Raw genomic sequence first — 27,921 nt, forward strand, 5'->3', positions numbered from 1 at the left:
GCGAGCTGAAGTCAGCTGACCCGCGTCACGTGATCTAAAATGCCGAATGCGGAACTAGAGACTGATAAACATCCACCCCTGTCACAAAAGACCTGTTCCACGCTTCACGTGCATTTGACCCTTCTGCTTCTTCCCTTTTTTTTTTCTTTTTTACTTTTAATGTAATGAATGATGGTCTGTAACGTTGCTTAATCAGATTTGTCTTTCAAGCACTACTCAGCGGGTTTTCGCTTAAGTTTTAACGCGAGCACGTGAATGAATATTAATAGTTACACTCGTGTAAGATTATAAATATAATGTCAAGATGAAGAAGACTGTCTTGCTGTTTCTCGTAACGCTGTCTGTCTGCGCGAGCTCAGCGTTTGCTGGTAAATATAATGTTTTTTAAATATACAAAAATAAGAGATTACACAGAGAAGAATAAAGAAAAGTTAATATCACTATATTTACAGACGCAGAAGTGACCATCAAGGCTCCAGCGACAGTGAATCTACAGGAACAATCTGCAGAAAACCTCACCATTACACTGAGGTACGACTGTAAGCCATGATTTGACTATTCACACTACTATCTGTGAGGAAATATTAAGTATATGTTTTGGGAAGTCATTTATTTAATGTGGCTTTTGCGTGTTTACGTTCACAGTTCACCGCTGAACACATCTGTAGCGGTTTATTTCAATATCACATATAAATCAAGAAATGTCTCTTCAGTAGTTCTTCTGCCTGATGAGGTATGTGCACTTATTTCAGTGTTTCAGTGTAGATTTTAATGCACCTGCCTGTCTTAATCATATTCAAAATTTAATGTTGAGTGCAAAGATTTTGTTGTTATTACAGTTCACTCTGATAGAAACTAGTACACTAGCAAATAACTAGTAAATTATTGTTTTATTTTGCATGTTCAAACAGAATAGCTTCCTGTGGTTACAAGTTACTTTCCTACTGTGTGTAATGTTTTAATACTTGCTTTCATACGGATCATGTCAAATTCTGTATCGAAGCTTAAGTGTAAATCTTATTTATAAATTCTAAAACAATAATATCAGGCATCGTGAATACATTTCATATGTGTATTAAAATTTCCATATCTGTGTCGTCCATATCCAATCTATAGCCTGCATCGGGATTATTTTTGAGCGGAACTGTTCATGAATAATTATATTAACTTAAGCAATGTTAAATAGCTTTGTTTTTTGTCCTCTGTCATGTTGCACAGGTTGTCGTGCCGGCAGGAAACATATCTGTATCTTTCGAAGTGGAGGCTAAAGGGGTTGGTCAGGTGACTGCTTACCTTTCCAGCAATAACACTCACATAAAAAGGTGCGTTGTATGCTAAATCATCTTAATCTGTCACCAATTAAACAGTACTGGACAAAAAAATGGTATAAACTCTTATAGCTTCCTATTGGTTTTCTCAAGAACTCTTCAGCTTAGATTCTGTTTATCACACAGGCGTTCTTTATAAAGATTATTTTATTATTGAAACAAAATGTGCGGATGCATTATGACCAGACTGGGACACATTTGCATCAGTATCTTGCAAAACCAGTTTTATTTATTTAGTTCCTTAATTTAGGGGATTTCAGCTGGTGCATGTGGGCCGCTGAGTGATGGGTGAACTGTACTTATTGTTAAAAGCACTATGCCAATACATTTAAAGGGATAGTTCACCCAAAAATGAAAAATCTGTCATCATTTACTCACCTTCAAGTTGTTCCAAACCTGTATGAGTTTCTTAATTCTGCTGAACACAAAAGAAGATATTTTGAAAAATATGAGGAACCAAACAGTTGACTAAACAGTTATAAAGTACAGTGTTTTTGTACTGTCCTATTTATTGTACAGTAGATGTATGTTAACAAAAACACCATGAAAATTACCGTTAGAGGGGATTCTCTTTTTCCAGCTTAGAGACGCGAATCAGATTCCTGATCGTCAGAAGCAATGTTCTTTTCATCATCAACCAAATCATTGGCTGGATTTACTTCCTGGCCTGGTCTGTGTCATTCTACCCACAGGCGTATGAGAACTGGAAACGACGCAGGTACAAGAAGATTTTTGAGAATCAAGGATTTAGAGACTTTAGAGCTGATGATTAATGTGTGTGTTTTTTTTGTTTCATTCAGTGTGGTAGGCCTCAGTTTTGATTTCCTCGCCCTCAACCTGACTGGATTCATTGCTTACAGTGTGTTCAATGTTGGCCTGTTCTGGGTGACGTATATACAGGTGTGTGTGTGCACTTGACAGCTTTCAGCTTGTAATTATTTAGTCCAGTCATCTGCAACAATCTTTTAACTTGATGATAAATGGTGCATCTACAGGAGGAGTTCTTAAAGAAAGATCCGAATGGGGTCATTCCTGTCGATGCCAATGATGTCTTCTTCAGTCTTCATGCAGTACTTCTCACCCTCGTCTATGTCTGCCAGTGTGCCATCTATGAGGTAAACGTTATAGCAATACTGTATAAACTGCATGAGTAATAATGATATATTAATTAACACACATTTTATTAACACACACATCTGTTCAAGAGTTTGGGGTCAATAAGATTTTTTTATTTTTTATTTAATAAGAATTCAGTAATTAAACAATGATTTTACATTAAAAATTCATAAGAAAAGACTTGAGTAATGATGCAGAAAATTCAGCTTTGCATCACAAAAATAAATTACACTTTAATATATTAAAAAATAGAAAACGGTTATTTAAATTTCTAATAATATTTCTCTAAATTAATGGTTTTCGTCAAATAAATGCAGCCTTGGTGAGCATAAAAAAAAACATGTTTTAAAAACATTAAAAAACTCTTACTGACCCCAAACTTTGTATTGGTAGTATATAGTAATGTATAACTAACAAACAAATAAAATAACAAAAGTTTTATTTTTTATTTATATAGAGAGGAGGGCAAAAGGTTTCCAAAGTGGCCATTGGGTTATTAGTGATTGGCTGGACCTTTGCGTTTGTTTCTCTATTTGTTGCTGTGGCACAGAAGATCTCCTGGCTGGATTATCTCTACTATTTCTCTTACATTAAACTGGGTGTCACACTTGTGAAGTACATCCCTCAGGTACAACTCTCCCATCTCACATGACAAAAGGTTTAAGAAATGCACCCAAAAATAAAATTCTGTCATCACTTATGCACCATGATGTCATTTCAAACTCAAAAATCCTTCCTCCTTCCAATGAAATCCAAAAGGAAATGTTTATCAGATATTTTCCGTGCATGAGAACTGGGGCTGTTGAACTCCAAAAACTACTTTGCATTATATCCATAATGTTCGCCATCCATTGTAGCTCTCAGATCTCTTGCTTTCAGTTGAAAACACTCAGTTTTTTTTTTTCTTCACTCATGAGAATGATGTCTTTAGCCACCATTTTTGAATATCCACATGTGTGAAAGAAATTTGAGAGCCATGGGAGTTTGTATTCAGTGGAAGAAAGAAAGCCGTGATGATTTGTAATGATATGAGGGTGAGTAAGTGATGACTGAATTTTTCATTCTTGAGTGATCTGTTTAAAAATAATGATATTTCATAGAGCAGCGCAGCAGGCTTCGATGCAGTGCACGGAAATGCTAAACAGAGGTTTCCCACTTCCTCTTTTTAACAGTCCTGTACACTTGGTTATAGTTGTGGCTTGTAACTCTAGATTGAGAAAGAGTTTCAAATGAATTGCAATAAAAGTAACCCTCCTAATGTCTTAAGCGTCCCGAAGCTTAGATTTGTTTTGTGATTGAATATTGGAGGAACATAACTTGTATAACATGTTTTAGGGGTAAATGTTAGAAATTGTTAATGGTGCATAGGAAAAATAATTCAACTATATATATATATATATATATATATATATATATATATATATATATATATATATATATATATATATATATATATATATATATTCATGTTTTTGTAATATTGACTGGTGGCCAAAAGTTTGGAATAATCACGATTTTTAATGTTTTTGAAAGAAGTTTTTTATGCTTATTGAGGCTGCATTTGTTTGATGAAAAACCCAGTACACAGAAATATTTCAATACATTTTTTTTTATTTAAATTAATTTAAAAGCTGAATTTTCAGCATCATAACTCCGGTCTTCAGTGTCACATGATCCTTCAGAAATCTTTCTAATATGCTGATTCTGAAGAAACATTTCTTATTATCATCAGGGTGAAGCTGAAAATGACGCTTTGCCATCACAGGAATACATTATATTGAAAAAATAGATTCAAATAGAAAACAGTTGTAACATTTCATAATGTTACAGTTCTTACTGTTTTTGAATTTGACCATTTTCCCCCCAAATAAATTACTTCTTTTTAAAACATTAAAAAATCTTGATTATTCCAAACTTATGGCCACCTGCATGTGTGTCTGTTTTTCATTTAACTTTCATTTAAAGTAATTTAAAATAATTACAACTTAATCATCGTTTGTTTACATATTCTTGACATTCTCACTACATCTGGTTCCAATTCCCCCCCATTTAAAAAAAAAAAAAAAAAAAAAAAAAAATATATATATATATATATATATATATATATATATATATATATATATATATATATATATATATATATATATATTGTGTGGCGTATTTTACATAGTTCATTAATTCTGGATGTTGTGGTAGGCTTATATGAACTACCGCAGGCAGAGCACAGAGGGATGGAGCATCGGGAATGTGCTGCTGGACTTCACAGGGGGCAGCTTCAGTTTACTCCAAATGTTCCTTGAGGCCTACAACAACGGTGAGACCGCGCAAACCCTTTCGTTTCCTACACGCCAACACTTAAAAGATGTTAGAATGCACACAAACATTGGTTTTCATTTTTGTGTTTCCTTGACAGATAAATGGAAGTTTATATTTGGAGACCCCACAAAGTTTGGATTGGGCGTACTGTCCATATTCTTTGACGTCGTGTTCATCATACAGCATTATTGTCTGTATAGGAACAGAGAGCTAATGTATCGTGATTTAAATGATCAGAATGACGAACAAACCAGTGTTAAAACATGACCGCAGCAATATAAAGATTTCATATGGACTTTTCTATCTTTTCTATCTTCTATCTATCGAGTTACAAATGTGACATGTATTTTGAACTCAAATAAGCACTAGTTTCATATGAATTAGTCTACATATTTGTAATTATTTTTCAGATTTCAGTAAATTGTTGCCGTCTCAGGTAAATTACTGAAGCTGTACTGTAATAAAATGAATGCAATACTTCAAAAAAGCATGTTTGTGTCTGCCTGTTTTGTCCATACTTCACGTTTTACACTGCATTCTGGTGGCTGTGAGATAAACTACGCGAGACGATTCCTCAGTACTGCGTTCTGACCAGAAAACTAACGCATTTAAAATAAAATACGCCAACATCTCCCACGCGGCGCAGTTGTCTCCGCTGTGGCGTCACAGCAGAGCGCAAAGGATCATGGTTAGACGGTGGAAGAAAGATGGCGGAGGTGACAGATGAGGGTAAGAGATGCTTGTGCATGAAATGCCAGTTTATCTCTTTCTGTGCCTTTTTGTTAGCTAATGAATCGTGTTATGCTTTGTGAGACAGTTTGGGGTTGACAGACCGAGTGTTTGCTTAGCTCAGGTGATTTAATTCTGCAATGTTATCGTAGCATTTAAACGCACCGGCCTCAGTCAGAGACAGAACTAATGTTTACATACTCGTGTGTTTATTTACATTCTCTAACAGAAGCGTGTTCGCCATTTACAGACATATTTATTTCTGGTTTTATGCAGTCTTGTAAATTCCTGCTATTTTCGTAAGTGTGTAGGCAGTTATTTCTGAGTGGAGGTGTCACTTTAACGTGTTATTTTGTGGCGTTAAGAGGAATTATAATGTGCTCAATCAGTATGTGCAGCGAGTTTAGGTGCAGTTTCTCATTCCAGAACAGCAAATACTCAGGAAGGTTGCTTTTCTGAACCACTGGAGCACCGTCTTCTGATCTTTACTGAAAACACACTTTCTAAAATCATTAGTTCATGTTGTTGTAATGTAGGGTGAATACAGGCGCAGAGTGAGACGCAACACGGACTCGCATTGGAAACACTGAGGTTCATAAGCTCAGATCAAGAAGGTTTACGATCAGTCAGTTCCGAAATGAAATACAAAACCTGCTGAAGGGGAAAATAAATAAATAAATGAAGATAAAACGATTGAATCCAAGATTTGGTAACAATATGTCATAATGAGAGATTTACAAGATTTTAAAAAGTTGGTCATTTTTGACCAGGAACACCAAATTAAGTAAAGCTTTGTATGTATATTCTATATGTGTATGTGGGTCAAAGACGTTAAGATGTCCGCATCAAAAGAAATGTACAAAAGTGATTTTGCGTCCATAGAAAGCACATTAAATGTAAGTAAAATGTCTACTTTTAAGGTTTCAAATAAGTTTTTGGAGAATAAAATGTCAAAATTTGGTTGAAATAATGTTACATTGTCATTCAGTGTAACACACATATTTATGCAAAAATTCAAACAACATGCTTATTCTGACGTGTACATATTAAAATATCTAAAAGAATAATGGAGCATACTAGATTTTATTGTGTTTTAAATTAGTAAAAAAATTCTTACTGACAAATGGGCGAAACCTAGGATAGTGACAAATGTTAAAAGTGTAAAATTACAACTTATTAGTATTTGGGGTGAAGGTAATTAGTCTTTTAATATGTCATAAATTGATTTTTGTTGTAAATATGCCTGACAAGACTGTTACACTGAATGACATTTTACTGGGTGTCTTCTGTAAATCAGGGGAAAATGTATGATATTTATTTTTTGCTCAGAAAAACAAAAACAAAACTGCAATTAAATAAAACAGAAAACTTTTTTGCATTTTTTTGGGGAAAAACTACAACAGTTTAAAGCAGTATTACACTTTTTTTTTTATGCTTAAACACTTTTTCGTCTTTGACCCATGTATATTTTTCCTTATTTTTTTTTTAGTTATAAAACAGTTTAATTAAAAATTAAACAATTATTATTCTAATTCTGTATTGCTTGGCCAATACACTGTAGAATTGTGTATTTAGGATTGTATTGTATTGCACAAATAAATAGTTTTTTTTTCTTTGATGGGAAAAAATACCTCAGTGAATCTGCTTACGGTTACATATTTTACCTTGTCTTTTTGTCTTCCCCTGTTCCTGTAAAATGTGTAAATATATCTTAAAAAAGTAAACATTTATTTTCAGTAAATTATTTTTATTAAATTGTTAAAATGTCCACGCATAAACATACATTTAAAAGAAATCCAATCTGTTATATTCTTGTAGTAATGTAGGTATTTTGAAAACAACACCAATGGACTGTTTGTATTCTTGGGAACACAAAAATGACTTAAAATTACCATAAAATGTAGCCCGTCCTACTATGAATGAGAAACAAACAATTTAAAGTCATTATTCACTGAAGGGTCATTCCGTGTCAACTCAACCAAAGGTCCCTGCCTCAAATTTTTTATTTTGTTTATATTTTTTCTGAAGAAAGATAAATGTATTGCATTGAAACCAAAATATGAAAAATATGGTTGTATATTTACGAAGTAATCCACTGTTTTGTAGAGGGGCATCAAAATAACACGTGAGATTCAGAGCCAAATTACAGGAGGGTGAAAATGACTTCAGAAAGACTGCAGCATCATTATATTATTTCAGCAATATTGGAATCTCAATATGGTTCCAGGAGTAAATTGTTAAATTGTACACATATTCAGTGGACAAAAACCAAATGTGGTGTGATATGAATCTTTTAAACAGGAATGTCTGGAGAACAAATAATGTTAAAACTAGAAATGTATATTGTTTTCCTCTATCAAAACAATTGCATAGAACATTTTTTTTCCTTTTTTTGAAGTGTTCTCGTCTGTAGCTCAAGAGGTTTTAAAGATCTCTTAATATCCTTTTTAATTGTGGTTCTTTATAAACTTTTCTTTTGGAATCTTCATTTTTAAGGATGGATCTCGGTGCAGCTTTGTGTCCAGATTGTTGAATATTACCCATTTTCAGTGGCTGAAAACCAAATGTGAATTTGTTTACCTGGCCATGACTGTTGACACTGCAAGTATGGAAATAATAACAGTAACCCAGGGTTTAGGAATATATAGTGTGACATGTCAGATGATGAGGGACCAGGATTAATTGGGGATAAATGGGGAGTGTTTGTGAAATGGTGCATTGATGCTCATATCCTCTTGCACCCTGTCGGATGTTCTGCGTTTTCTACAGTACATGCTGGATAGTGGATCTGTGCCATCAACTCTGAAAGTCTATGTGTCCGCTATTGCCTTGTTTCGTTCCCCGCTGGGTGTGCAATCGATCGGTAGACATACGCTGGTGGTGAGATTTCTTAAGGGGGCGAGGAGATTGCATCCCCCGCGTCCGTCTTCAGCCCCACCCTGGGACCTTCAGGTGGTGTTAAGAGTTCTTTCACAACCACCATTTGAGCCTTTAGCATCTGTTGCTATGAAGGAGCTATCTCTCAAAACTGCACTCCTTTTTGCCCTCGCTCTGGCTGAGCGCATAGGGGATTTACATGTGTTTTCTGTGTACAGCGATTGTATTCGCTTTGGACCCGGTGACTGCAGCATCATTCTCCAGCCGAGATGGGCTACGTGCCTAAATCCCTATCTACTCCCTTCAGAGCGTAAACTGTTTCGCTTTCTGCCCTTTCTTCTGAGTCATCAACCTCGCGTGATGCGGACACTCAGATTATGACCTGCTCTTTAAAGGGGACATCAGATGCCCATTTTCCACACCTTTGTATGATTCTTTAGGGTCTTCATGAAATGTTTGGAACATTCTTTGGTTACAATTTCTCAGTGAGTGTGTAAAATAACAACAACTCTGTTCACAGCGACTCATTTCAATGCATGTCTCTTTAAATTATAATAAGCTACTGCTGACCCCGCCCCTCTCTTTAGTTTTTTGTGTATTCGGTGGCATTACCATCCAAAATGGGTCTTGAACTCAAAAAATCAAAACTGCATGATATTTGAGAATGCTTAGGGTTTTCTGGGGATTAAAAAAAGGAGTGAAGAGATTTTTATCATTGTAGGGTGAATCTGATGTCCCCTTTAAATTGACAGTCATAATAAATATACAAATCACACATTTGGGCACAATAGTCAGTTTTTAATTATTATAAACTATTTTTATCGATGCTTTTCAGTTTGAGTGAATTCTATTTTTAAATAATAATATACTGTATATAAATGTATATAATCAAATTAACATTTCTCACACTTTATCTGCTGTTTTGGATTCATTTTCTCTGCCAAGGGTACATGAGATGCTGTAATAGCATGTTGTAGAACAGAAAGCAATTAAATTATTTCCACTTAACAACACCAAATCAATATCTTGTTTTTCATCTTGCAGAGAAACCCGATGTTGCTCCTCCAGTGTTTGTGTTTCAGAAAGATAAAGCACAAAAGGTAAGACCAGCGCTTCCTTTCATACTGTATGACTCATGATTCAGTACTGGTCTTAAAACAGATTTTTTTTTTTTGTTTTGTCTTCAGAGGTCAGCAGAGGGATCCAGCACAGAGGATGGAGAGGGTGAGCGTCAGTCTTTTTGCAGTCAACAGACAATATTATTGAAAGGATTAATTTCATAAATAAATATTTGGAAGTGGCCATATTGCTATAATTTATCTCATGTTTAAAGAGGGAGAGTGCTAAAATGTCATAAAAATGTTATTACAGAGACTTAAAATCAAATAAACAGGCTTTGTTTTCTTTTTGTAAAAAAAAAATATAATAATAATAATAATAAACGTTTTTTTTTTTTTTTTTTGTGAAAAATGTCTTGGAAATGCATACCAAGAGTCCTGTGTGAAGAATTCATGTATACATGTATTTTATATTTAATTTTTCTTTTTCTGGTTTCCCTTCTGTTTCTGCCTAGACTCTGATAAAGAAGACGGCGGTTACAGTCCTGCTGCCAAAAGAGGAAGAAGATCACCATTTACGCAGTTCCCACCATCTCATACCGGTAATCCACCCGGACAATAATTACAGGTCTTCATAGCACATTACGGGCTTCTTCTGTTTAGCCTGGTTTCTTGACACACTTTCTTCTCCGTTATACAGTTTCTAAGAATAATGTTTTCATGCCATCCAGTTTCTGCCCGTCACCAACCGGAAACTCAGACTCAGAACCTGGTGAGACTCTATGTGCTTCAAATTTGTACCAAATCACATATTATGTAAGTCGATATGAAATGACCCTTGTAACCTGTTTTACTTTCATAATGTGACATTTATGAGTGAAACATGATATTAAGTAAAAAAAAAAAAAAACAAGACTGGATTTTATCCATTGGAAATTGATCAGAATGAGAAAAGTGGTCTGTGTTTGACAGAATTGAAAATGAAAGTTGTTTCTGAGATGGAGCAAGTTATTACATTTTAAAAGTTTACAAAGACAAACTTTCGCACAAGACCAAGATTGTGCAATAAGAAAGTACAATTTGGTTTCATACTGAAGCTGTTTTCTCCGTTGTTTTTTCTTCGCCAGAGAGAAGACTGTGGGCTTTCGCCTGAAGCCCCCAACTCTTATCCATGGTCAGGCACCGAGCACCGGTGAGTCAGTGTTTAAACAGCTGCTGTTTTTAACAGTCTTGATTCCATAGTCAACATTTGAACTTTCTGTGCAAGAGACCCTCAGAGGGCCTGACGAAGTCCTGAGGGATGTGTTTCAGTCACCAGGCCTGGCCGGTTGAGAGGATCATTATTTGATTGACTCGTTTCAGGTGTCCCCAGCCCGAAACCCAAAGAAGCCCAGCGCAGCATCCTGAGACCTCCAGTGCTGCAGCCCCCTCCGGCCCGATCCCCACCTCAGAACAGTGAGTACAAGGGGACATAGAAATGACTGTTCGCTCTGTACCTTGGTTTTGAAATATTGTAGAATTTGAACGATGAGACTTTGTTTCTTATCGAAAATAATAGAACACAAAGCTAATGGCGATTATGTCCAGTGAAGTTATATTTATGCATCAGCTGAAAGAGTATAGAAAAAGTGATTTAAGAATTGATATTGACTCATTAAAATTAAGATATAAAACTAGTTTCAAAATAAGTTCTGCACATATGTGTACCATTACACCCCTAGTGAGTACTTGATGAACACCAACTCAGATAAGGGCCTTTCGCACCGACATTGGCCAATCAATGTCTACTTACGTCATGGGTAGTACCAGTTGTGCTGGTTAGACCCTGCTTCTGAGTAGGAGCTAATTTGGTTCTCGAAAAAGGCAGTCCGGAACTAAAATCGCACCCAGTTCCGGCGCTGCGAAAACGCCCAAAAGTGTGTAGTTCCACAATTAGTTCTGGTACTATGAAAAGGTTCCTGCGGTGCGAAAGGCCCTATAGATCAGCTGAAGCAGAACTACAACTAAAAGCTGCAGCCTGTTGTTTCACCAGACACAAGCAAAAGCAGTTCAAACGGAGCAAAAACACTCTCTGATGGAGGAGCAGAATGTGAAGGTAACTCAGAGACGCCTGCTGCTGGCTCACAGGATAATGACCCGTCATTGGTAAGAATGCACTGTTCTAAAAATATTAATCATTGGTCTAAGTCTATTAAAATCTGTTAAGTGCACTTTGGGAGGAAATAGATTAATGCCGGTGTAATGATTTGACAACCGGTGTCCAAATGTTTTTACATTCATTTTAAACAGTATATCTTTTTTTTTTTTTTTTTTTTTTATCATTTCAGATGTACCAAACTTCTATTTGTGGAACATTTTGCTTAAGAAAAAGCAAATGTGTGCTATACTTTTCATCAAATGCCACTTTGTTTATTTTGTTATATAACACAAATAAATTAATATATCTTGAAGTGTGGCTTAAGTGTCTTCAACTCTGTTTATTATATTTAACAATGTAAGCATGTTTGAATGCAGCTTGGGCTTTGGTCCAAAGGCCAGACAAGTCTAGTTATATTTTACATGGCTGTGGCTTCCAGAAATTACTCTGTCATCTTGTTCTGTATGTCTTTGTTGTGTTTGGCTGACCCAGTATTTCTAGTTGAAGCTCTGATGCATTAATATAGCAAAGTGAACAGGATATATGAGCAGTCTGGACACACTTTTAAACTTAAATGACATTTTTGTTATTTCTTTTAAGTGAAGAACAACAGCACTTTTGAAGACAAAACAGAAGACAAAACTGAAGTTGCCCCAGTAGAGGGCAGTTTTGTGTTTGGACAGAATATGAAGGACAGAGCAAAGGTTTGCTGGCAATATAAAAATGAAGGAATGATTTGATGCACTTTTTACTTATTTAGTTTCCCATTCTTTCCTTAAAGGTGCTGTATGTAAGATTTTGACTCTACTAAAGCATAAAAATATGTTTGCAGATATTTAAGTTAACATACTTATTTATCTGAAAAATAATGCTGCAGTCAGTTATTCTCCTTTGAAAATGTGCGTTCTGAGCCGTAATGTCGGTGTTTGTTTTGGTTTGTGAAACCCGCCCACTGCCAGTTTGCCCAATTGTATTCAGCACCCCGGGTTGCCAGATGGCGGAAAACACAGCGTATTTCATTTCATTCATGGTCAAGTGCACTCATTCCTGTTTGTGTTGTCAATCTGGCAACCTACATGTGTGTCAAGTCTGAGGAGGAGGGGCCTGGTGAAAAAAAAAAAAAACCTCCAATATTTTGAATTTGGACTGCAATACCTAGTTCAACCACTCGGTGTCAATCCTACATACAGCACCTTTAACTTCCGATTATGGAAGCATTAGGCAAATGTTTTAATAGTACCTCTTATTTAAACTTTAGTAAGATAAAAAATTCCGTTCATTTCATGAATCAGTTCAAATGATAAGATTCAGAATTTTTCTTCAGTGTTTTCTGTGTTGGTGTTTTGTCTTGTTGAGAATATAACTGTATTTGCTGCAGGTGGTCAACAGCTGTGTCTTATCCGAGAGTGGCGATTGTCTTCTGGCTGAAAATTCAGAAGAAACTAATTACTTTTTGCAGTATATCACTTCCAGGTACTGCAATTGAAATGTTTATGTTTGTTTTTAAAGACATTTTTACTGATCTTCTCATGCAGAATTTTTTTGTAGTGCACAAAAACCTGATATCAGCAATGCCAACAGCGTGAAGTTTGTCTTTGGGCAGAACATGTTGGATCGTGTCATGGTAAAACAAAAAATTATTTTCTAAACCTTGATATATTTGTCATGATTTGGCTTGGTAAAGTTATAGATGACAGTTCCTGACTTGTTTAAGTATTGCATGCTTCCAGGCGCTGCCGAAATTCAGCACTGAACCTCCAGGGGGCAGCAGAGACCCTCAGCCAGAGATGGGCCTGTTCAGCCAGATTTCCTCCTCACAAGATCAAACTGTGGAGAAGAGTATGTGCTCTACATCCAATCACAAATAAGAGCTGACAAATATGTTTTGAACTAATGCTGCATCCTTACTACGTGCAGAACTTTGCAGTGTCAAATAGGTTTTCTATCCACACTGAAAGCAAAATACTGTGTGAAATGACAGAAAGTCATTACGTTGTTAATATACATTGAGACCAAGCAGATTTTGCTGTGGGCAGGGCTATTTTGCATTGCAACAAATGTTCTTGTTGTGGATTGATATGATAAAACCTTACGAGATGTTTTATCACATGGAACACTATCATATTGTGAAAAAAAACCATCACACACACACAGATCATCGCACAAGCAGCTTGCAGCACTAATCTCTTCCCAACATCTATTTTCAAATAAACAACTCCTGTTTCACCCATTGTTTACATTTTCTACCATTGTTTTAACAGTATTGTCTTGTGCCACTAAATCGTTGAAGTTTATGTTGTGGTTTTTAAAAAATGAGTTAATGTGCTGTAGGTAACACCATGAAAGAGTCTCTGGAGGAGTCAGCTGCACGACACGAAGCACACAAACCCCAGAAGTGTTTATTAGAGCGGGTGGAGGTCAGGACAGGAGAGGAGTCTGAGAGCAATGTGCTGCAGGTGAGAGCAGCTCACACATCCGATCCATACAGGCGAGCTTCATAAAAACTCACGAGAAGATGATGCTGCTCTGTCCCGTGTGTTTTCAGATGCAGTGTAAGTTGTTTATGTTTGAGATGACGTCTCAGTCGTGGGTGGAGAGAGGATGTGGAGTGCTCAGGCTCAATGACATCGCATCCGATGATGACGGCACCTTACAGTCCAGACTGGGTAATGCACTACTGATGTTGTAAAAGGCATTGGTCGTATAACCTTCACTCTTTAACATTAATATAAGTATTCTGAAGCCATATGATATACACTACCATACAATAGTTTGGGGTCATTAAGATTTTTTAATGTTACTGAGAAAAGTCTCTTATGTTCACCAAGGCAGCATTTATTTGATCAAAAATAAATAAATAAATGATAAATAAAAACAGTAATATTGTGGAATATTATTAAAGTTTAATATAACTCTTTTCTATTTTAATATATTTTAAAATGTAATTTATTGCTGTGATGCAAAGCTGAATTTCAGCATTATTACTCTTCAGTGTCACATGATCCTTCAGAAATCATTCTAATATACTGATTTAACGCTCAAGAAACATTTCTGATTAATGTCAGTTTTGAAAACCGTTGTGCTGCTTAATATTTTTGTGCGTTATTTGAAATAGAAATCATTTGTAACATTGATCAGGTCAGTAATCCTTGCAGAATAAAAATATAATTTGTAAAATGTTTTTTTAATGGATGAACTATTACTTCAAAACTATTTTAAGTGAGCTAATGAGATGCACAACAACTGAAGGGTAATGGATGATCGGTTTACTCCAAATTTATGCAAAAGTCATTAAAAACATTCATTTAAAAACAGTGCATTTTCATTGCAGTCAGCACAGTCTGCAGATTTTGTAACTGACACAAGGGGGTGCTAATACTTCTGTTTAATCAGCCTTGGGTGCTGAAGTTAGTGGCTGATGCCAGTAGTCTCAAAATGGACAAATATTGGTCAGTTCATTAGTTTGTAATAACTTTTATTTAGCAAATTGTGTAACACACCTTTTCCAGCCACACATTTGCAAAGTAGCACAGGGTGTAATTCATTTAGTAAGAAAAATCTGTAGTGGTATTGTTTACTGAGAGCTGATGTGTGTTTGTGGCTTGCAGTCATGCGGACTCAGGGAAGCCTTCGAGTGATCCTCAACACTAAGCTTTGGCCTCAGATGCAAGTGGATAAAGCCAGTGAGAAGAGTCTCAGAATAACAGCCATGGACACAGAGGAGCAGGACGTCAAAGTCTTCCTCATATCTGTAAGAATGCACTGAATGATTATATCAGAGTCTAGAGGCTGTGAACAGTCAGTGTTTTGTTGTTGGTCTCATGCAGTCTCATCTCATCTCTCAGTCCAGCTCTAAGGACGCTGCGCAGCTCTTTGCAGCCCTGCACCATCGTATCCTGGCACTGCGGAGCATCAGCGGACAGGAGTCTGACGGCCGTCCAGCCATCCGCTTCAGTGATGACGACGAGTCCCGCACGCCCCCCACATCGGCTACACCTGCTCCAGGTAATCTTTCATACAAAGTATGAAAGGAAACTACCATCAAAGATGGTTATCTACACTTGTAAGGTGCAGATCAAAAATATTTTTTTGTTGACGTGATATTATATGATTATATGATATTATATAGCAGTTTTATATTTATTTCAGGTAATCTGGAGGCAGGTGTGTGTCCATCCACAGGTGACACATAGTGGTGAGCCTGCTGCTGATTTCTATCCCACAATGCCTCACTGCAGCCCTTTGATCCACTCAAATACTATGCAGGTGTTTAATTCTCCAATATCCTTCAGGTGTACTGTAGTCTTGTGTTCAGCTGGTTTTATTTATTGGATTTTAACAGCAAAAAAACTCCTCTTCAGGACTGGACACGTAACACTCTTAATGTCATCATATTGATGAAAAAGAGAGGCTCTTAGTGTTTTAGTAAACTGTGCTTTTCCATTCTAAATGTGTGACTTAACTACTCCATTTCCTGCTGAGTGGACACAGAGTTAACAGAAACCAAACACAGATGTTAGTGTGTCCCATCTCATCTTCCATCACGGATCTGCTCAGTTTCTGCTGCATTGTTAAAATGATCCCTCACTTTCTCTCTTTAGATCTCCGAATGACTTCACTTGAGTCATGTGATGTGTGAGCGGCATTTAGTTTCCTCATATAGTGCTGTAGATCAGTACAGTGTTAAAAGAGAGCTGATCGTTCATGTGACCGCTCTTATCTGGAGTCTTATAAACATTTTAGAATCAGAAGTTTCACACTGCAGCTTTAAGTGGACCTCATTTATTATTCATATTATATCAAATTGGTTTAGTCTCTTTATTTAAAGGAAAATTCACCTATAAATGAAAATTCTGTTTAATGCATAAACAATAACAAGAGTTTTTATTTTTGGGTGAAATGTTTCAGTTTTTACTTATCATTGCAGTGAGGTTGACCTCAACTAGCAAACAAAAGGAACCATTGTACAAATACTTATTGTAAATTATTCTCCCGTTTCAATGCAATAGTACCTTTTCACACAGTATATTTTTATGAATATGTCCTGTAAATCAAGTTATTATTGTATAGTTTAGGATCAAAAGTTTTATAGCAAAATGTCTTGTTAATGACATTAATTATCATAATATGAGTTCTGTATTGTTACTACAGTAATACTATATAGTGTTTTTCACCTAAATATTTGTTTATTGAGGTTTTTGTCATAGATTAGTGAAAGACTTAAAAAAAAAAAAAAAAGAGAGAGAGAGAAAGAAAACTGGGCAACATATTTTAAATGTGATTGTGGAGCTATAGAACTGGCCTATTGGGGAAAATCTCACAGACACATCTGTCAGGGTTGTATTTCACACTAAAATAGGATCAGTAAAGACATAGTTCAGCCAAATATGAAAATTTGCTGAAAATGTATCACCCTCAAGTACTTTCATGTAGATGAGTTTGTTTCTTAATCTGAACGGATACGAATTCTCTGCAATGAATGGGTGCCGTCAATATGAGAGTCCAGACAGCTGATAAAAATATCACAATAATCCACAAGTAATCCACTCGATTAGTCCATCAGTTAATATCTTGTGACGTAAAAAGCTGCATGTTTGTAAGAAACAAATCCTTCACTAAGGCATTTTTAACTTTATATCCATAATAACGCTTTCTCCAGTGAAAAATTCATCTTGTCTGAATCAGGAGAGAAATATGCACAGATCAAGCACTGCTTACAAGAGAAAACAGTTTTAAACAAATATGTCTGTGGATTTTGAAGTGGGAGGAGTTTCACTGGAGGAAGCATTATTATGGATTATGAAATCATATTTTGGCCAGTTTAAAGTTAAGACATATGTTTCTTATTGACATGCAGTTATACTATATTATTTTATATTATAAATATAAACAATTCTAAAATATATTCAATTATATTACAATATGTTTCATAAATAATAGTTTTTCGTTTAACTTTGGAGTGAAATGTGACAAAAACTGTTAAGAGATTTGCCTTTTTATACAGTTTAAAGAATTTTTAAGAAGCAAAACCTGCTACATCTTAAGTTATAGAGAGCAGTTTGTCAGCTAGTGTGGATCATTACAAGTTATTTTAATATAATTACAAATTATTGTAATATAATTTAATAATATATTTAATATAACTGAATAAAATATTAAATTATATTGCAATAATTAAAAAATTTTCTTTTGATTTTGTGATGAAATGTGACAAAAAAATTTTTTGTGCGATTTGCCCTTGTGTACAGTTTTTTGAAGAAGCAAAACCTGCTTTATCTTAAATTGTAGAAGCAGTAAAAGCAGCTAGTGTGGGTCAGATGTCACTCATGACAACATAGAGAAACCTGTGACTCTCACACAATGTAGTTAAAGAAGGGCTTTTCCCACTCTGCTGCTGAATATCCTCAATACACCGCCAGCGATTGGTACTCAATTGTAGCATATGCTCAGAATGTGAAAATAGAAAACAACGTAAGGTGCATTGTCTGTTTCTGACCACATGTGCTTTAATGTGTCTGAAGCAGATGATGCATTGCTCCATCCTGCCATTCACATACAGTCTTCTGTACAGTTGAAGAGCAGGATGTGAAGCAACTGACCGTGTGGAAAAGTCTGTGAAGAAAGTGATGAAATGATCGTCCTTCAGTCTGTTTTTCACCTATATTTGTTCAGACTAGAACAGGTTACATTTAGTAATTTTATACTAGAATACTCTTGATTTTAACTACAGTATTGTTAAAAATAAAACAAGTGATATGTAGATATGTTACTAAATAAGCCTTTGTTACAAATTTAGCAAATTTAAAAGCTAAAAAATATTTTTTTTTGTCCTGTTTGCAGAGATTTTAGTGTTTATACCAACTATAGCACTTAATTGTTGTGTTTTGTGTTCATATTTGTGTTGAACCTGCTTTCCTTTAAATATTACATTCTGTTGTTCCGCTGCAGAATTAATGAATTTTTCCATTCAGTTTGATGTTTCTCATCAATATGAAAGGACTAGCAGGTCTACAGATTTACAAAGCAGATGTTTGCTGGCTGCGAGATGATTGCTGTAAATGTCTGTAAATGTTTACATTTAGTGTGTTGCAGCAGATGTACTAGAGGACACACTCCTTTTTTTCTTTTTTGGGGGGAGATAGAACTCAGATAGACTGTGAACACGCCGGTGCTATTTCTGGTCCAGAACAGCTCAACTGCACTGGTCTTGTGGTTTAAATATACAATTTTGCTCTGGTGGAAGCGTTTAGAGATAATTTAGAAGGGCTAGGCTGCTATTGGACTGTTGATTTCACTGGGATAAGTATGTCTTTTTGTTACCCACGATTTTGAAACGTATAATGGTGGTCAAATGTGGATATATGTTTTCTGTTAACCTTGTGACAAGTTATAAAACCCTGGAAAACGCAAAAAAAAAAAAAAAAAAAGTTTTCATTCATTATTCATCCAGCATTTTTTTTTTTTCAGTGAAAGACTATATTGTATTCATTTTTGCATTTAAAATGATTCAGACCATTTTACTATTCCACCTATTCACATCTGCTGATTTTACATATGAATTATGATGCTGCTTCTAAGTCACATTATTCTGCCACTTGGAAACCTGTACTGCCTTTGACTGTTGTTTGATAAAGTGTCCTCTTCCTTTGTCTGCACTCTCTACACTGTGGCTGATTATTCCTCTAATGTCAATATTTTGTTATATATATATATATATATATATATATATATATATATATATATATATATATAGTATATATGTATATATGTATATATATATATATATATATATATATATATATATATGCGCAGGTAAGAGTTGTCTGGGCAATTGAGAACTGACACAGAGAAAAAAATAAAATAATTCAGTGGCAAACAGTTTATTATCATCAGTGGACAATGTCACACAGTAGAGTGAAAACTGTTGCAAACCATAAAAATCAGTCAGTTAAAAAAAAAAAAAAATTGATTTAAAAAGAAAGAAAGAAAATGGGACACTTACAATAATGTGCTCAAAAAGTCCACCACAGAAGAAAATAACATAAAGTATGATATGGTTGGTGCATGGAGCATGGTGTTGTAATAAACTATTCGATTATCGTTCTTTTTAGTAACAGTTGACAGAACTTTTGTGGACAAAATATTTAATAATGATAATAAAATATATACAAAAATATTTTCTGAAACAAACTTAAAACTCATTTTGTAAAGCTTTTTCAAAAAAATTTTATTGATTGATTGTAGGACAGGACATTATACAAAGCTGTTAAAAAAAGCAAAAGCCTGACAATAGAGAGAAGCCAAACAAATAAATAATCAAATGTAATTGTTAGAAAAATATAATTGTTATCCACGGACATGAAATGAGGATATTAATGCTACATTATGGAAGATTTATAATTAAAGTTCTTTCTGCATCTTTCTTGCGCTTGAACGGACAAATACTTACAAAAGTATGTCAAAACCCGTCTTGGTGAGTAACGTTGTAGCTTTAGCAATTATTAATCTATATTAATAATTATAGGGAAGTTGTGGCCTAATGGTTAGAGAGTCGGACTTGCAATCCAAGGGTTGTGAGTTTGAGTCTCGGGCCGGCAGGAATTGTAGGTGGGGGGAGTGAATGTACAGCACTCTCTCCACCCTCAATAACCACGACTGAGGTGCCCTTGACCAAGGCACCGATCCCCCAACTGCTCCCCGGGCGCCACAGCATAAATGGCTGCCCACTGCTCCGGGTGTTTGTTCATGGTGTGTGTGTGTTCACTGCTGTGTGTGTGCACTTTGGATGGGTTAAAAGCAGAGCACGAATTCCGAGTATGGGTTACCATGGCTGTATGTCACGTCACTTTCACTTTTTATATTTAATTTATACAGTTATTTATATGTATTTATTAGTTATAATATTGCACACAAACTGCACTGCAATCATTTTCCAGAAAATGTGGGAAATTACTTTATATTTAGTCTGTAATCAGCCATTAACAGAGGCCAGCGAAGCTGAAGATGAATGCAAAGAGGAGAAAATAGGCAGAGCAAGATCACTGTTCACTGTATGTAACCCATAGCTACCTGCTATAATGTCATTCTCGCTCTCTTCCTCATGGAAGATTTTGGAAGCCGTCCTCAGCAGACTTTGGGAATTTTTTCTCAAAATTTACAGACGAAGCTGCAAGGTAAGGTCTCAAATGCAATATTTTCCTTTTGTTAAGTGATCACACTTGGAGTTGGATAACTGCCACATTGCCACAGCCATATTACCCTGCAGCCCAAGACTGGTTGCCCACTGAAGCTAAGCAGGGTTGAGCCTGGTCAGTATCTGGATGGGAGACCACCTGGGAAAACTAGGTTGCTGTTGGAAGAGGTGTTAGTGAGGCCAGCAGGGGGTGCTCATCCTGTGGTCTGTGTGGGCCTAACGGCCCAGTATAGTGATGGGGACACTATAATGTCAAAAAAGCACCGTCCTTCAGATGAAACGTTAAACCGAGGTCCTGACTCTCTGTGGTCATTAAAAATCCCATGGGACTTCTCTTAAAGAGTAGGGGTGTAACCCCGGTGTCCTGGCCAAATTGCCACCACTGACCCTTATCTATCATGGCCTCCTAATAATCCCCATCCACTTGATTTGCTCTATAACTCTCTCTCTCCACCTGTAGCTGGTGTGTGGTGAGTGCACTGGTGCCGTTGTCCTTGTGAGGAGAGACCCTCCCACATAATTGTAAAGTGCTTTGGGTGTACAACAATACTCAATAAAGCGCTATATAAATGCATGATTCATTCATTCAGTTTTTCAGTTCTAAGTTCTCAAAAAAAAAAAAAAAGAGCTCACTACTCTCAGCACAGCTCCGTATAAGTTTTCACATTGTTATGGAATTACCATACAAAGAGAGTGCAGACTCGAAAAGAGCCATAAAGCCATGGAGGGAAAGCCCCTCCTCCACATCCTTGTGCCTGTGGAGGGTCGATTTCTGCCAAGGATTCACACAGTCTCTGCTTCTCCTGCCTGGGCACTAAACACGCTCAGGCAGCACTATCCAATGCTGAGGGCTGCCCTCATTGTGCGACTTTCTCATCTAAAACCCGAGAAATGAGACTCTGAGTAGCAGCCACAGGAAAGTCGGTCCCATGCCTCTCTGCTCAACCCTGTAGAGTGTCCAGTCCTCAAGCTCGTGGGGAGATTTGATGGATAGTGTGTCACCCATCCTTCCCCCGCTGTTTGAAGATCCTTTAGCAGGAGAGGAAGATGACAATGTCAAGGTGCTGCCAACCATCCTCAAAGACAAGTATGACGATGACAAAGATGCCATTTTCCCCCTAAATCAGTCCCGTCCGCTGAGTGCACAGGATGAGAGCTCACCCTCCCCTGCACAGGTGGACACAGATCTGCTGGAGGTCTGTTGTAGGGCAATGTCTGCAGGATAGGAAAGGGCCTCTCGCTGCTCAGGTAATGAACTGGCACGCATGGGCAGTTCATCCATGGGTTTTAGAGACTATACTGTAGACAGGGGCTACAAACTCCAGTTCACTGTAAAACCTCCTGTGTTCAATGGTAGAGTCCCAGGAAGAGTCAGCTCGGGTTCTGGATGAAGAAATATCCTCCTTACTGAATAAAAGGAGTGATAAGAATAATTCCAACAGAAGAAAGGCAGCAGGGCTTTTATTCCCGTTATTTTGTGATTCCTAAGAGAGGGGGAGGTCTCTGTCCCGTTCTAGATTTATGAGTACTCAACAAACACCTCAGAAAGTACAAGTTCAGAATGCTTTCACTCAAAACATTGTCAAAATATTCATCAGGGAGACTGGTTCACCTCGGTAGATCTCCAGGATGCATATATTTACATAGAAATCTTTCCTGTGTACAGGAGATATCTGAGATTTGCATATCAAAACCCAACATATGAGAATGCGAAAATTCCCTTTGGCCTCTCTCTTGCTCCAAGGATTTTCATCAAATATGTAGAGGGGGCTCTGACTCCATTAAAGAATACAGGAATCAGAGTCTTGTCTTATCTAGATGATATGGTCGTTTGCACACCATCTCCGCAACAAGCAGTGCTTGATTGAAATACACTGGTGACTAATCTGCAGAGACTAGGTTTCAAATAAACCAGACAAAGAGCTGCCTGACCCCGTCACAGGAGATAATCTACCTGGGTTTCAGGATGAATTCAGTAGCGTTTCAAGGTTTTCTGTCAGAGCAGTGCATCGAAGCATTTTGCCGCTGCATCTCTCTTTTTCAACAAGGGAAAACAGTCTCTCTCAGATTATGCCTTCAGTTATTGGGTCTGATGGTCTCAACACTAGCAGTAGTCCCCCTGTCAAGGCCATCAGACCCAGTAGCTGCCGTAGATCTTTCTGCATCACGCGAAAACGCGCAATGCTCCTGTTGTTCTTCTCTCTAGTGGGCAATGATGCACCTGTTGGGTGTGAATGCTCTAGCTTACGAATGGCCAGACGTGTTACTGTACACGTTTCCCTCGTTGTGCCTAATCGAGCAGACATTATGGAGGGTGCGAGAGCGTGACCATACTGGTCAGGGAGACTGTGGGTAGTGGAGATTGTACAACTGTTCTACAATCAGCCATGGCCGCTACCAGCATGCAGGGATCTTTCTCTCAAGTACGGGGCGAGATATTCCACCCCTCCCTGCAGAAGCTGTCTCTCTGGGCCTGGCCCGCGAGAGGCTGAATTTAAATGCAGCTGGTGTACTTCCTAAGGTCCTTGAGACAATTAAGAATGCGAGGGCCGCGTCTACGTGCTCTTTATACAGTCTCAAATGTGGAGTGTTCAAAGCATGGTGCGCAGAAAGAAACGTCGTCCCTTACTTATGTTAAATTTCAGATATATTATGTTTCTTGCAAGACCTCCTAGACAAGGGTAGAGCCTTTTCCACGGTTAAGGTTTATTTTGCTGCTATCTCAGCATGCCATATAGGACTCGACTCGGGTACTATAGGCCAGCATCCTCTCAATTGCGATTTATGAGAGAAGCGCAACGGTTACACCCAGTATCAAAATCAGTGATCCTGCCCTGGGATTGGTCCATGGTTCTGAATGCACTATCCAAAGCCCCGTTTTAGCCCATTGAGAGCATCTCCTTAAAGCTGCTTTCTTTAACCCTCTGGAGTCGATTAACGCGTATACGCGTTTTGGGGTATTTTCTCCTGATAACCCCGAAAAGAACTTAAATTACACTTTCAGTTTTGATCGTACAGATAAGTGCAATACATCAATCGAATCTGTAAAGGGTCTACTTTTTTTGTGTATACAGACATAATAACAACAAAACTTTGTGCACTTATAAAATAAAGATAACAAACAAGGAGTGCTGTCTGCAGCCTTTGTCTGCGCTGATCTTCAGATACAAATGCGTCATTAAAATGAAACTGTAACTCAGTGAATACTCAACGAAGAGACATGAGAGAGATATCTATAGAAAGCCTGACATGTCTACTTTTTAAACTAAACAAGTGCTGCTGAAAACAAATATTCTGTGATAAAGTAATCCATATGAAAACAACGCGATGTCCGTTTTTCACGTCTACCTTCATTATCTCCTAATGCGACCACGCCCCCGAGCCGAGCGCGCTTTTGAGATTCAAATGTTTCACTGAAGCGCGCGGCTTTTGAATACGCCCACACAACAGAAGACAACGCAGCGAGATTGTTCTTCAAGTTTTTTATATTTTACTGTTTGCTTCGCGATGAGAGGAATAAGACATAATTCACCCCAAAAAGATGTGATGTGGTTGAGGATTTGAGATTTGGATTTCCTCAGCAGAGATCATAAACATGAGTAAGTCTCTTTTTATTGATTTATATACTTGTACTAGTTTTCACATAACGTGTAAACATTTTACTAGTTAGACTTTTTCCAAAGACTTTTTCCAAACTATAATTCCTGACTAAATGTATAATCAAGTGAAATATTATGAAGTTTCAATAACAATATACACTACTATACCATTCAAAAGCTTGATGTAAATAATATAAATGTACCAATAAATGTAACTGTAACAAATGTAACAATCATTGCTGTTCTTTCAATTTATCCCCCCTAAAAAAACCTAAAAAAAAATATTCTCAGCTCTTTTCAACATTAATAATAATAATAATAATAAAATATAATGATAATAATGACAATAAATGTTTTTTTTGTAGAAAATAAGATTGTTAAAAGGATTTCTGAAGGATTGTGTGACTGGAGTAATGATGCAAAAAAAATTCAGTTTGAAAGTCAGCTTTGATTGTTCCTAAATAAACTGTTTAACTGCACTCACACAAGTGAATATTAAATTATGTTGTTGGATAATTAAATATATTCTAAATAAACTACAAACATAAAATTATATAGATTTATTTTGTCCTCACATTCTTTCTTGTAACTCATCCCTCTCAGTGACACAGGTGACTGAATGGCTCATTATGCAGCTCATTATGCAGGCCTTTGTCTTCTCAGGTGTGAATTCATGATAGTGACGCCTACTCGCATATGACTTTTACCAACAAAAAGTGTCTTAGAAAATTTAATCAATATATTGTTTTCTGTAAGTGAGTAAACAAGATGATTTTCACATCATTTAGAAAAAAAAAATTCTAGGCTACAAGCTCCAGTTCTCAAAATATCTGGGAACTAATTTTCTGTATGTGTTTTATTGCATTATTCAAGTGATTTAACATTTTTAGTTTTTCACTAACCACGCATAACATTTTTTTTTCTCAAAAACACAATCATGTACATACATGCTGCTCACATATTATTATAGCCCAGTTTGTGCTGATTACAGTGAGATTAGACTTTAGCCATTTAGATATTTATAAGAAACTGAAAAAAGCACAAATGTCAGGGCATGACAAAACTTCTCCAGGCCCCAAAAATACCCTTAGACTCCAGAGGGTTAAAGACTGCTCTGTTACTCGCCCATACTACTGCAAAAAGGGTGAGTGAACTGCATACGTTATCAGCCCACTCCTCATGTATGATGTTTGCTCCGGGTGGTCAGAAGGTAACTTCTGGACTAATCCGGTATTTTTGCCTAAAGTATTTGATCACTCTAGTTCAGGTCACTCAGTGGATCTGATGGCTTTCCATCCGCCACCTTTCTCAGGTTCTGAGGAAGAGCGGCTACACGGTTTATGCCTGGTGTGGAATCTACAAATGTATGTACAAAGAACCAGGGCACTTCGAAAGAGCAATCAGCTTTTTGTTTTGTTGGCTGACTCTTTTAAGGGAAAGCCTGTCTCCCGTCAGCGCCTCTCACGCTGGGTTGTAGAGGCGAGTGTGTGATGTTACAATAACGCGAATATAGAGCCTCCAAGGGAGTTATGAGCTCACTCTACTAGAGGGATAGCTACATCCTGGGCTCTATTTAAGGGCATTTCTATTCAGGAATTATGTGCACCAGCTAATTAGTCTTCCCCGCATACTTTTGTGAGGTACTGTATACTTGATGTGACAGAACCTTAATTTGCCACCTCGGTCCTGGGAGCGATTGGACAAGTTAAACATTAATTACTTGGGTAATTCCATTTTACTTAAGTGTCAAAAAATTTTTCAGACTATACTGATTTGCTTTAACCACTTGAGTTGGGTCAGAGAGGTATAATCCAGATCATAGTCATCTTTAGTCTGATATGTCAGCAATACATGAGTGGTCTATAGCCCATAGTGAGATAACGAACGTATGTTAGAAAGAGAACTTTATGTTACTGATGTCACCCCGGTTCTCTGATAATATGAAGGGGAAGTCGTGGCCTAATGGTTAGAGAGTTTGACTCCTAACCCATAGCTTATGGTTAGAGAGTTTGACTCCTAACCCTAAGGTTGTGGGTTCGAGTCTCGGGCCGGCAATACCATGACTGAGGTGCCCTTGAGCAAGGCACCGAACCCCCAACTGCTCCTCGGGCGCTGCAGCATAAATGCCTGCCCACTGCTCCGGGTGTGTGTTCGCGGTGTGTGTGTGCACTTTGGATGGGTTAAATGCAGAGTACGAATTCTGAGTATGGGTCACCATACTTGGCTGTATGTCACGTCACTGTCACTGAAGTGAGGCATCTCACAATATGCCTGTCCTGCGCGGAGAAGAGATATGCAGAGAATGATGTTACAGCAGGTAGCTGCAGGTTATATACAGGGAGGCAGTACTCCCTGAACATGTCATCAGAAAACCGGGGTTACGTTGTAACCTGAAGATTTTATGAATGTGTTTCTGAAGGGAACTGACTATCTTTAGAAAAGCTTAGATGGTATTTTCTTTTCATCTTGCCTCTGTATATTAAAGTAGTGTTTAATTTTTTTTTCTTCTTTTTTTGATCGATTTGTGTTTAAAATGTGGTTGCCTCTCATTTCAAATGGCTATGAAAAATCAAGGTGCAACACTGAGTGAAGAATATGCAATGTCATTTTACATGTGATTATTCAATTTCTGTACCTGAACACCTACAAACATTAAAACCATTTCATTTGTATATTTGTTCCATATATTCAGTGGTGTTATTGCTTGTAATTAGTTCATTTGTTCTTATTTACTGATTGTTCACTTGTCTTTAATAATGTTTGAACTTTATACTTGTTAGGCTAGTAGTTTTTGCTGTGGTATTGAAATTGAAATTGAGAATCGTCAAATTTAATTTGTATCTAAATACAAGATAACATAGATAAAAAAAACAATGATAACAGCAACTATTTCATTTTTTCCCCATTTTAACATTTCAGTGAAAATGTTGACAGGGCAAGTGAAAATTCGTAGAAAAAATCCTTAGCATTGAGCCTTCCATTTCATGTCAACTTTAAGGTAACATGTTATATCTCTTCATTGTAGCGTATGAGGCCTGAACCAGACAAATTAAAGATTCGATCGGGAGCCTGGTTGAAACATGAGCCGAATTCCACAGAAAGGCAGGATGTTGTAAATCAACTCCTAGCACCACAGTCTGAAGCAAGATAACTAACCAACTCTTTCAGAGAACAGCTTTCAACATTAACACCATTAGAACAATTATTGACAATTTCAATTCGAAGAAGAGATTGTCTAATTTGGGGCAAGTAATCGAAGAGATGGACAGTCTGACCCTCACATGTAAAGCCATGAGAGTAAACAAGATCGTTGGATTGACTTCCCCCCACCTAGCAGAACCAGACTGAAATTCCTAAGGAGACCTGTTAACCCCTCTGGTCTTCACAGGACATATCCTTACTCCCCAGAATGGCACAGAGAATGCCTTCCAATGCATATATGCACCAAAATGAACTCAAAAAAGACTTCTAAATGGATATCAGTCCATTGCTTAACTCCATATCATACATGTAACCCACACATTTGATTATAATGTTTCTAATCACTTATTGTGTATGTGTAACTCTT

General features: G+C 36.9%; 2 protein-coding genes across 2 annotated transcripts; both read left to right on the top strand.

Annotated features, from left to right (window-relative positions):
- LOC109065208 (cystinosin-like) lies at positions 1–5,247 on the top strand. The gene is made up of 10 exons (XM_019082209.2): positions 1–368; positions 453–531; positions 646–733; positions 1,219–1,322; positions 1,909–2,046; positions 2,129–2,228; positions 2,324–2,443; positions 2,902–3,072; positions 4,641–4,758; positions 4,858–5,247. Exons 1-10 carry the CDS (start codon positions 305–307, stop codon positions 5,025–5,027), a joined length of 1,152 nt encoding a protein of 383 aa, XP_018937754.1. The 5' UTR covers positions 1–304; the 3' UTR covers positions 5,028–5,247.
- A 145-nt stretch (positions 5,248–5,392) lies between these two features.
- On the top strand, positions 5,393–17,066 carry LOC109102913 (ran-binding protein 3-like). Its single transcript, XM_042766109.1, has 17 exons — positions 5,393–5,489; positions 9,411–9,466; positions 9,554–9,590; positions 9,940–10,026; positions 10,125–10,196; positions 10,554–10,616; positions 10,787–10,879; positions 11,457–11,569; positions 12,161–12,265; positions 12,940–13,034; positions 13,110–13,185; positions 13,292–13,400; positions 13,893–14,017; positions 14,107–14,227; positions 15,170–15,312; positions 15,407–15,566; positions 15,711–17,066. Exons 1-17 carry the CDS (start codon positions 5,468–5,470, stop codon positions 15,752–15,754), a joined length of 1,521 nt encoding a protein of 506 aa, XP_042622043.1. The 5' UTR covers positions 5,393–5,467; the 3' UTR covers positions 15,755–17,066.
- Positions 17,067–27,921: the final 10,855 nt, after the last annotated feature.

This window comes from Cyprinus carpio, chromosome A11 (genome assembly GCF_018340385.1).
Source record: "Cyprinus carpio isolate SPL01 chromosome A11, ASM1834038v1, whole genome shotgun sequence".
Lineage (NCBI taxonomy): Eukaryota > Metazoa > Chordata > Actinopteri > Cypriniformes > Cyprinidae > Cyprinus > Cyprinus carpio.

What these genes read in the sequence shown, in the direction of transcription:
- LOC109102913 (XM_042766109.1), top strand. Translation starts at nt 5,468, where the DNA reads ATGGCGGAGGTGACAGATGAGG. An exon ending in ATATGAAGGACAGAGCAAAG is followed by an intron (nt 12,266 to 12,939) that starts GTTTGCTGGCAA and finishes TATTTGCTGCAG; the next exon opens with GTGGTCAACAGCTGTGTCTT. An exon ending in TCAAAGTCTTCCTCATATCT is followed by an intron (nt 15,313 to 15,406) that starts GTAAGAATGCAC and finishes CTCATCTCTCAG; the next exon opens with TCCAGCTCTAAGGACGCTGC.
- LOC109065208 (XM_019082209.2), top strand. Translation starts at nt 305, where the DNA reads ATGAAGAAGACTGTCTTGCTGTTTCTCGTAACGCTGTCTGTCTGCGCG. An exon ending in AATAACACTCACATAAAAAG is followed by an intron (nt 1,323 to 1,908) that starts GTGCGTTGTATG and finishes CTCTTTTTCCAG; the next exon opens with CTTAGAGACGCGAATCAGAT. An exon ending in CCTTGAGGCCTACAACAACG is followed by an intron (nt 4,759 to 4,857) that starts GTGAGACCGCGC and finishes TTTCCTTGACAG; the next exon opens with ATAAATGGAAGTTTATATTT.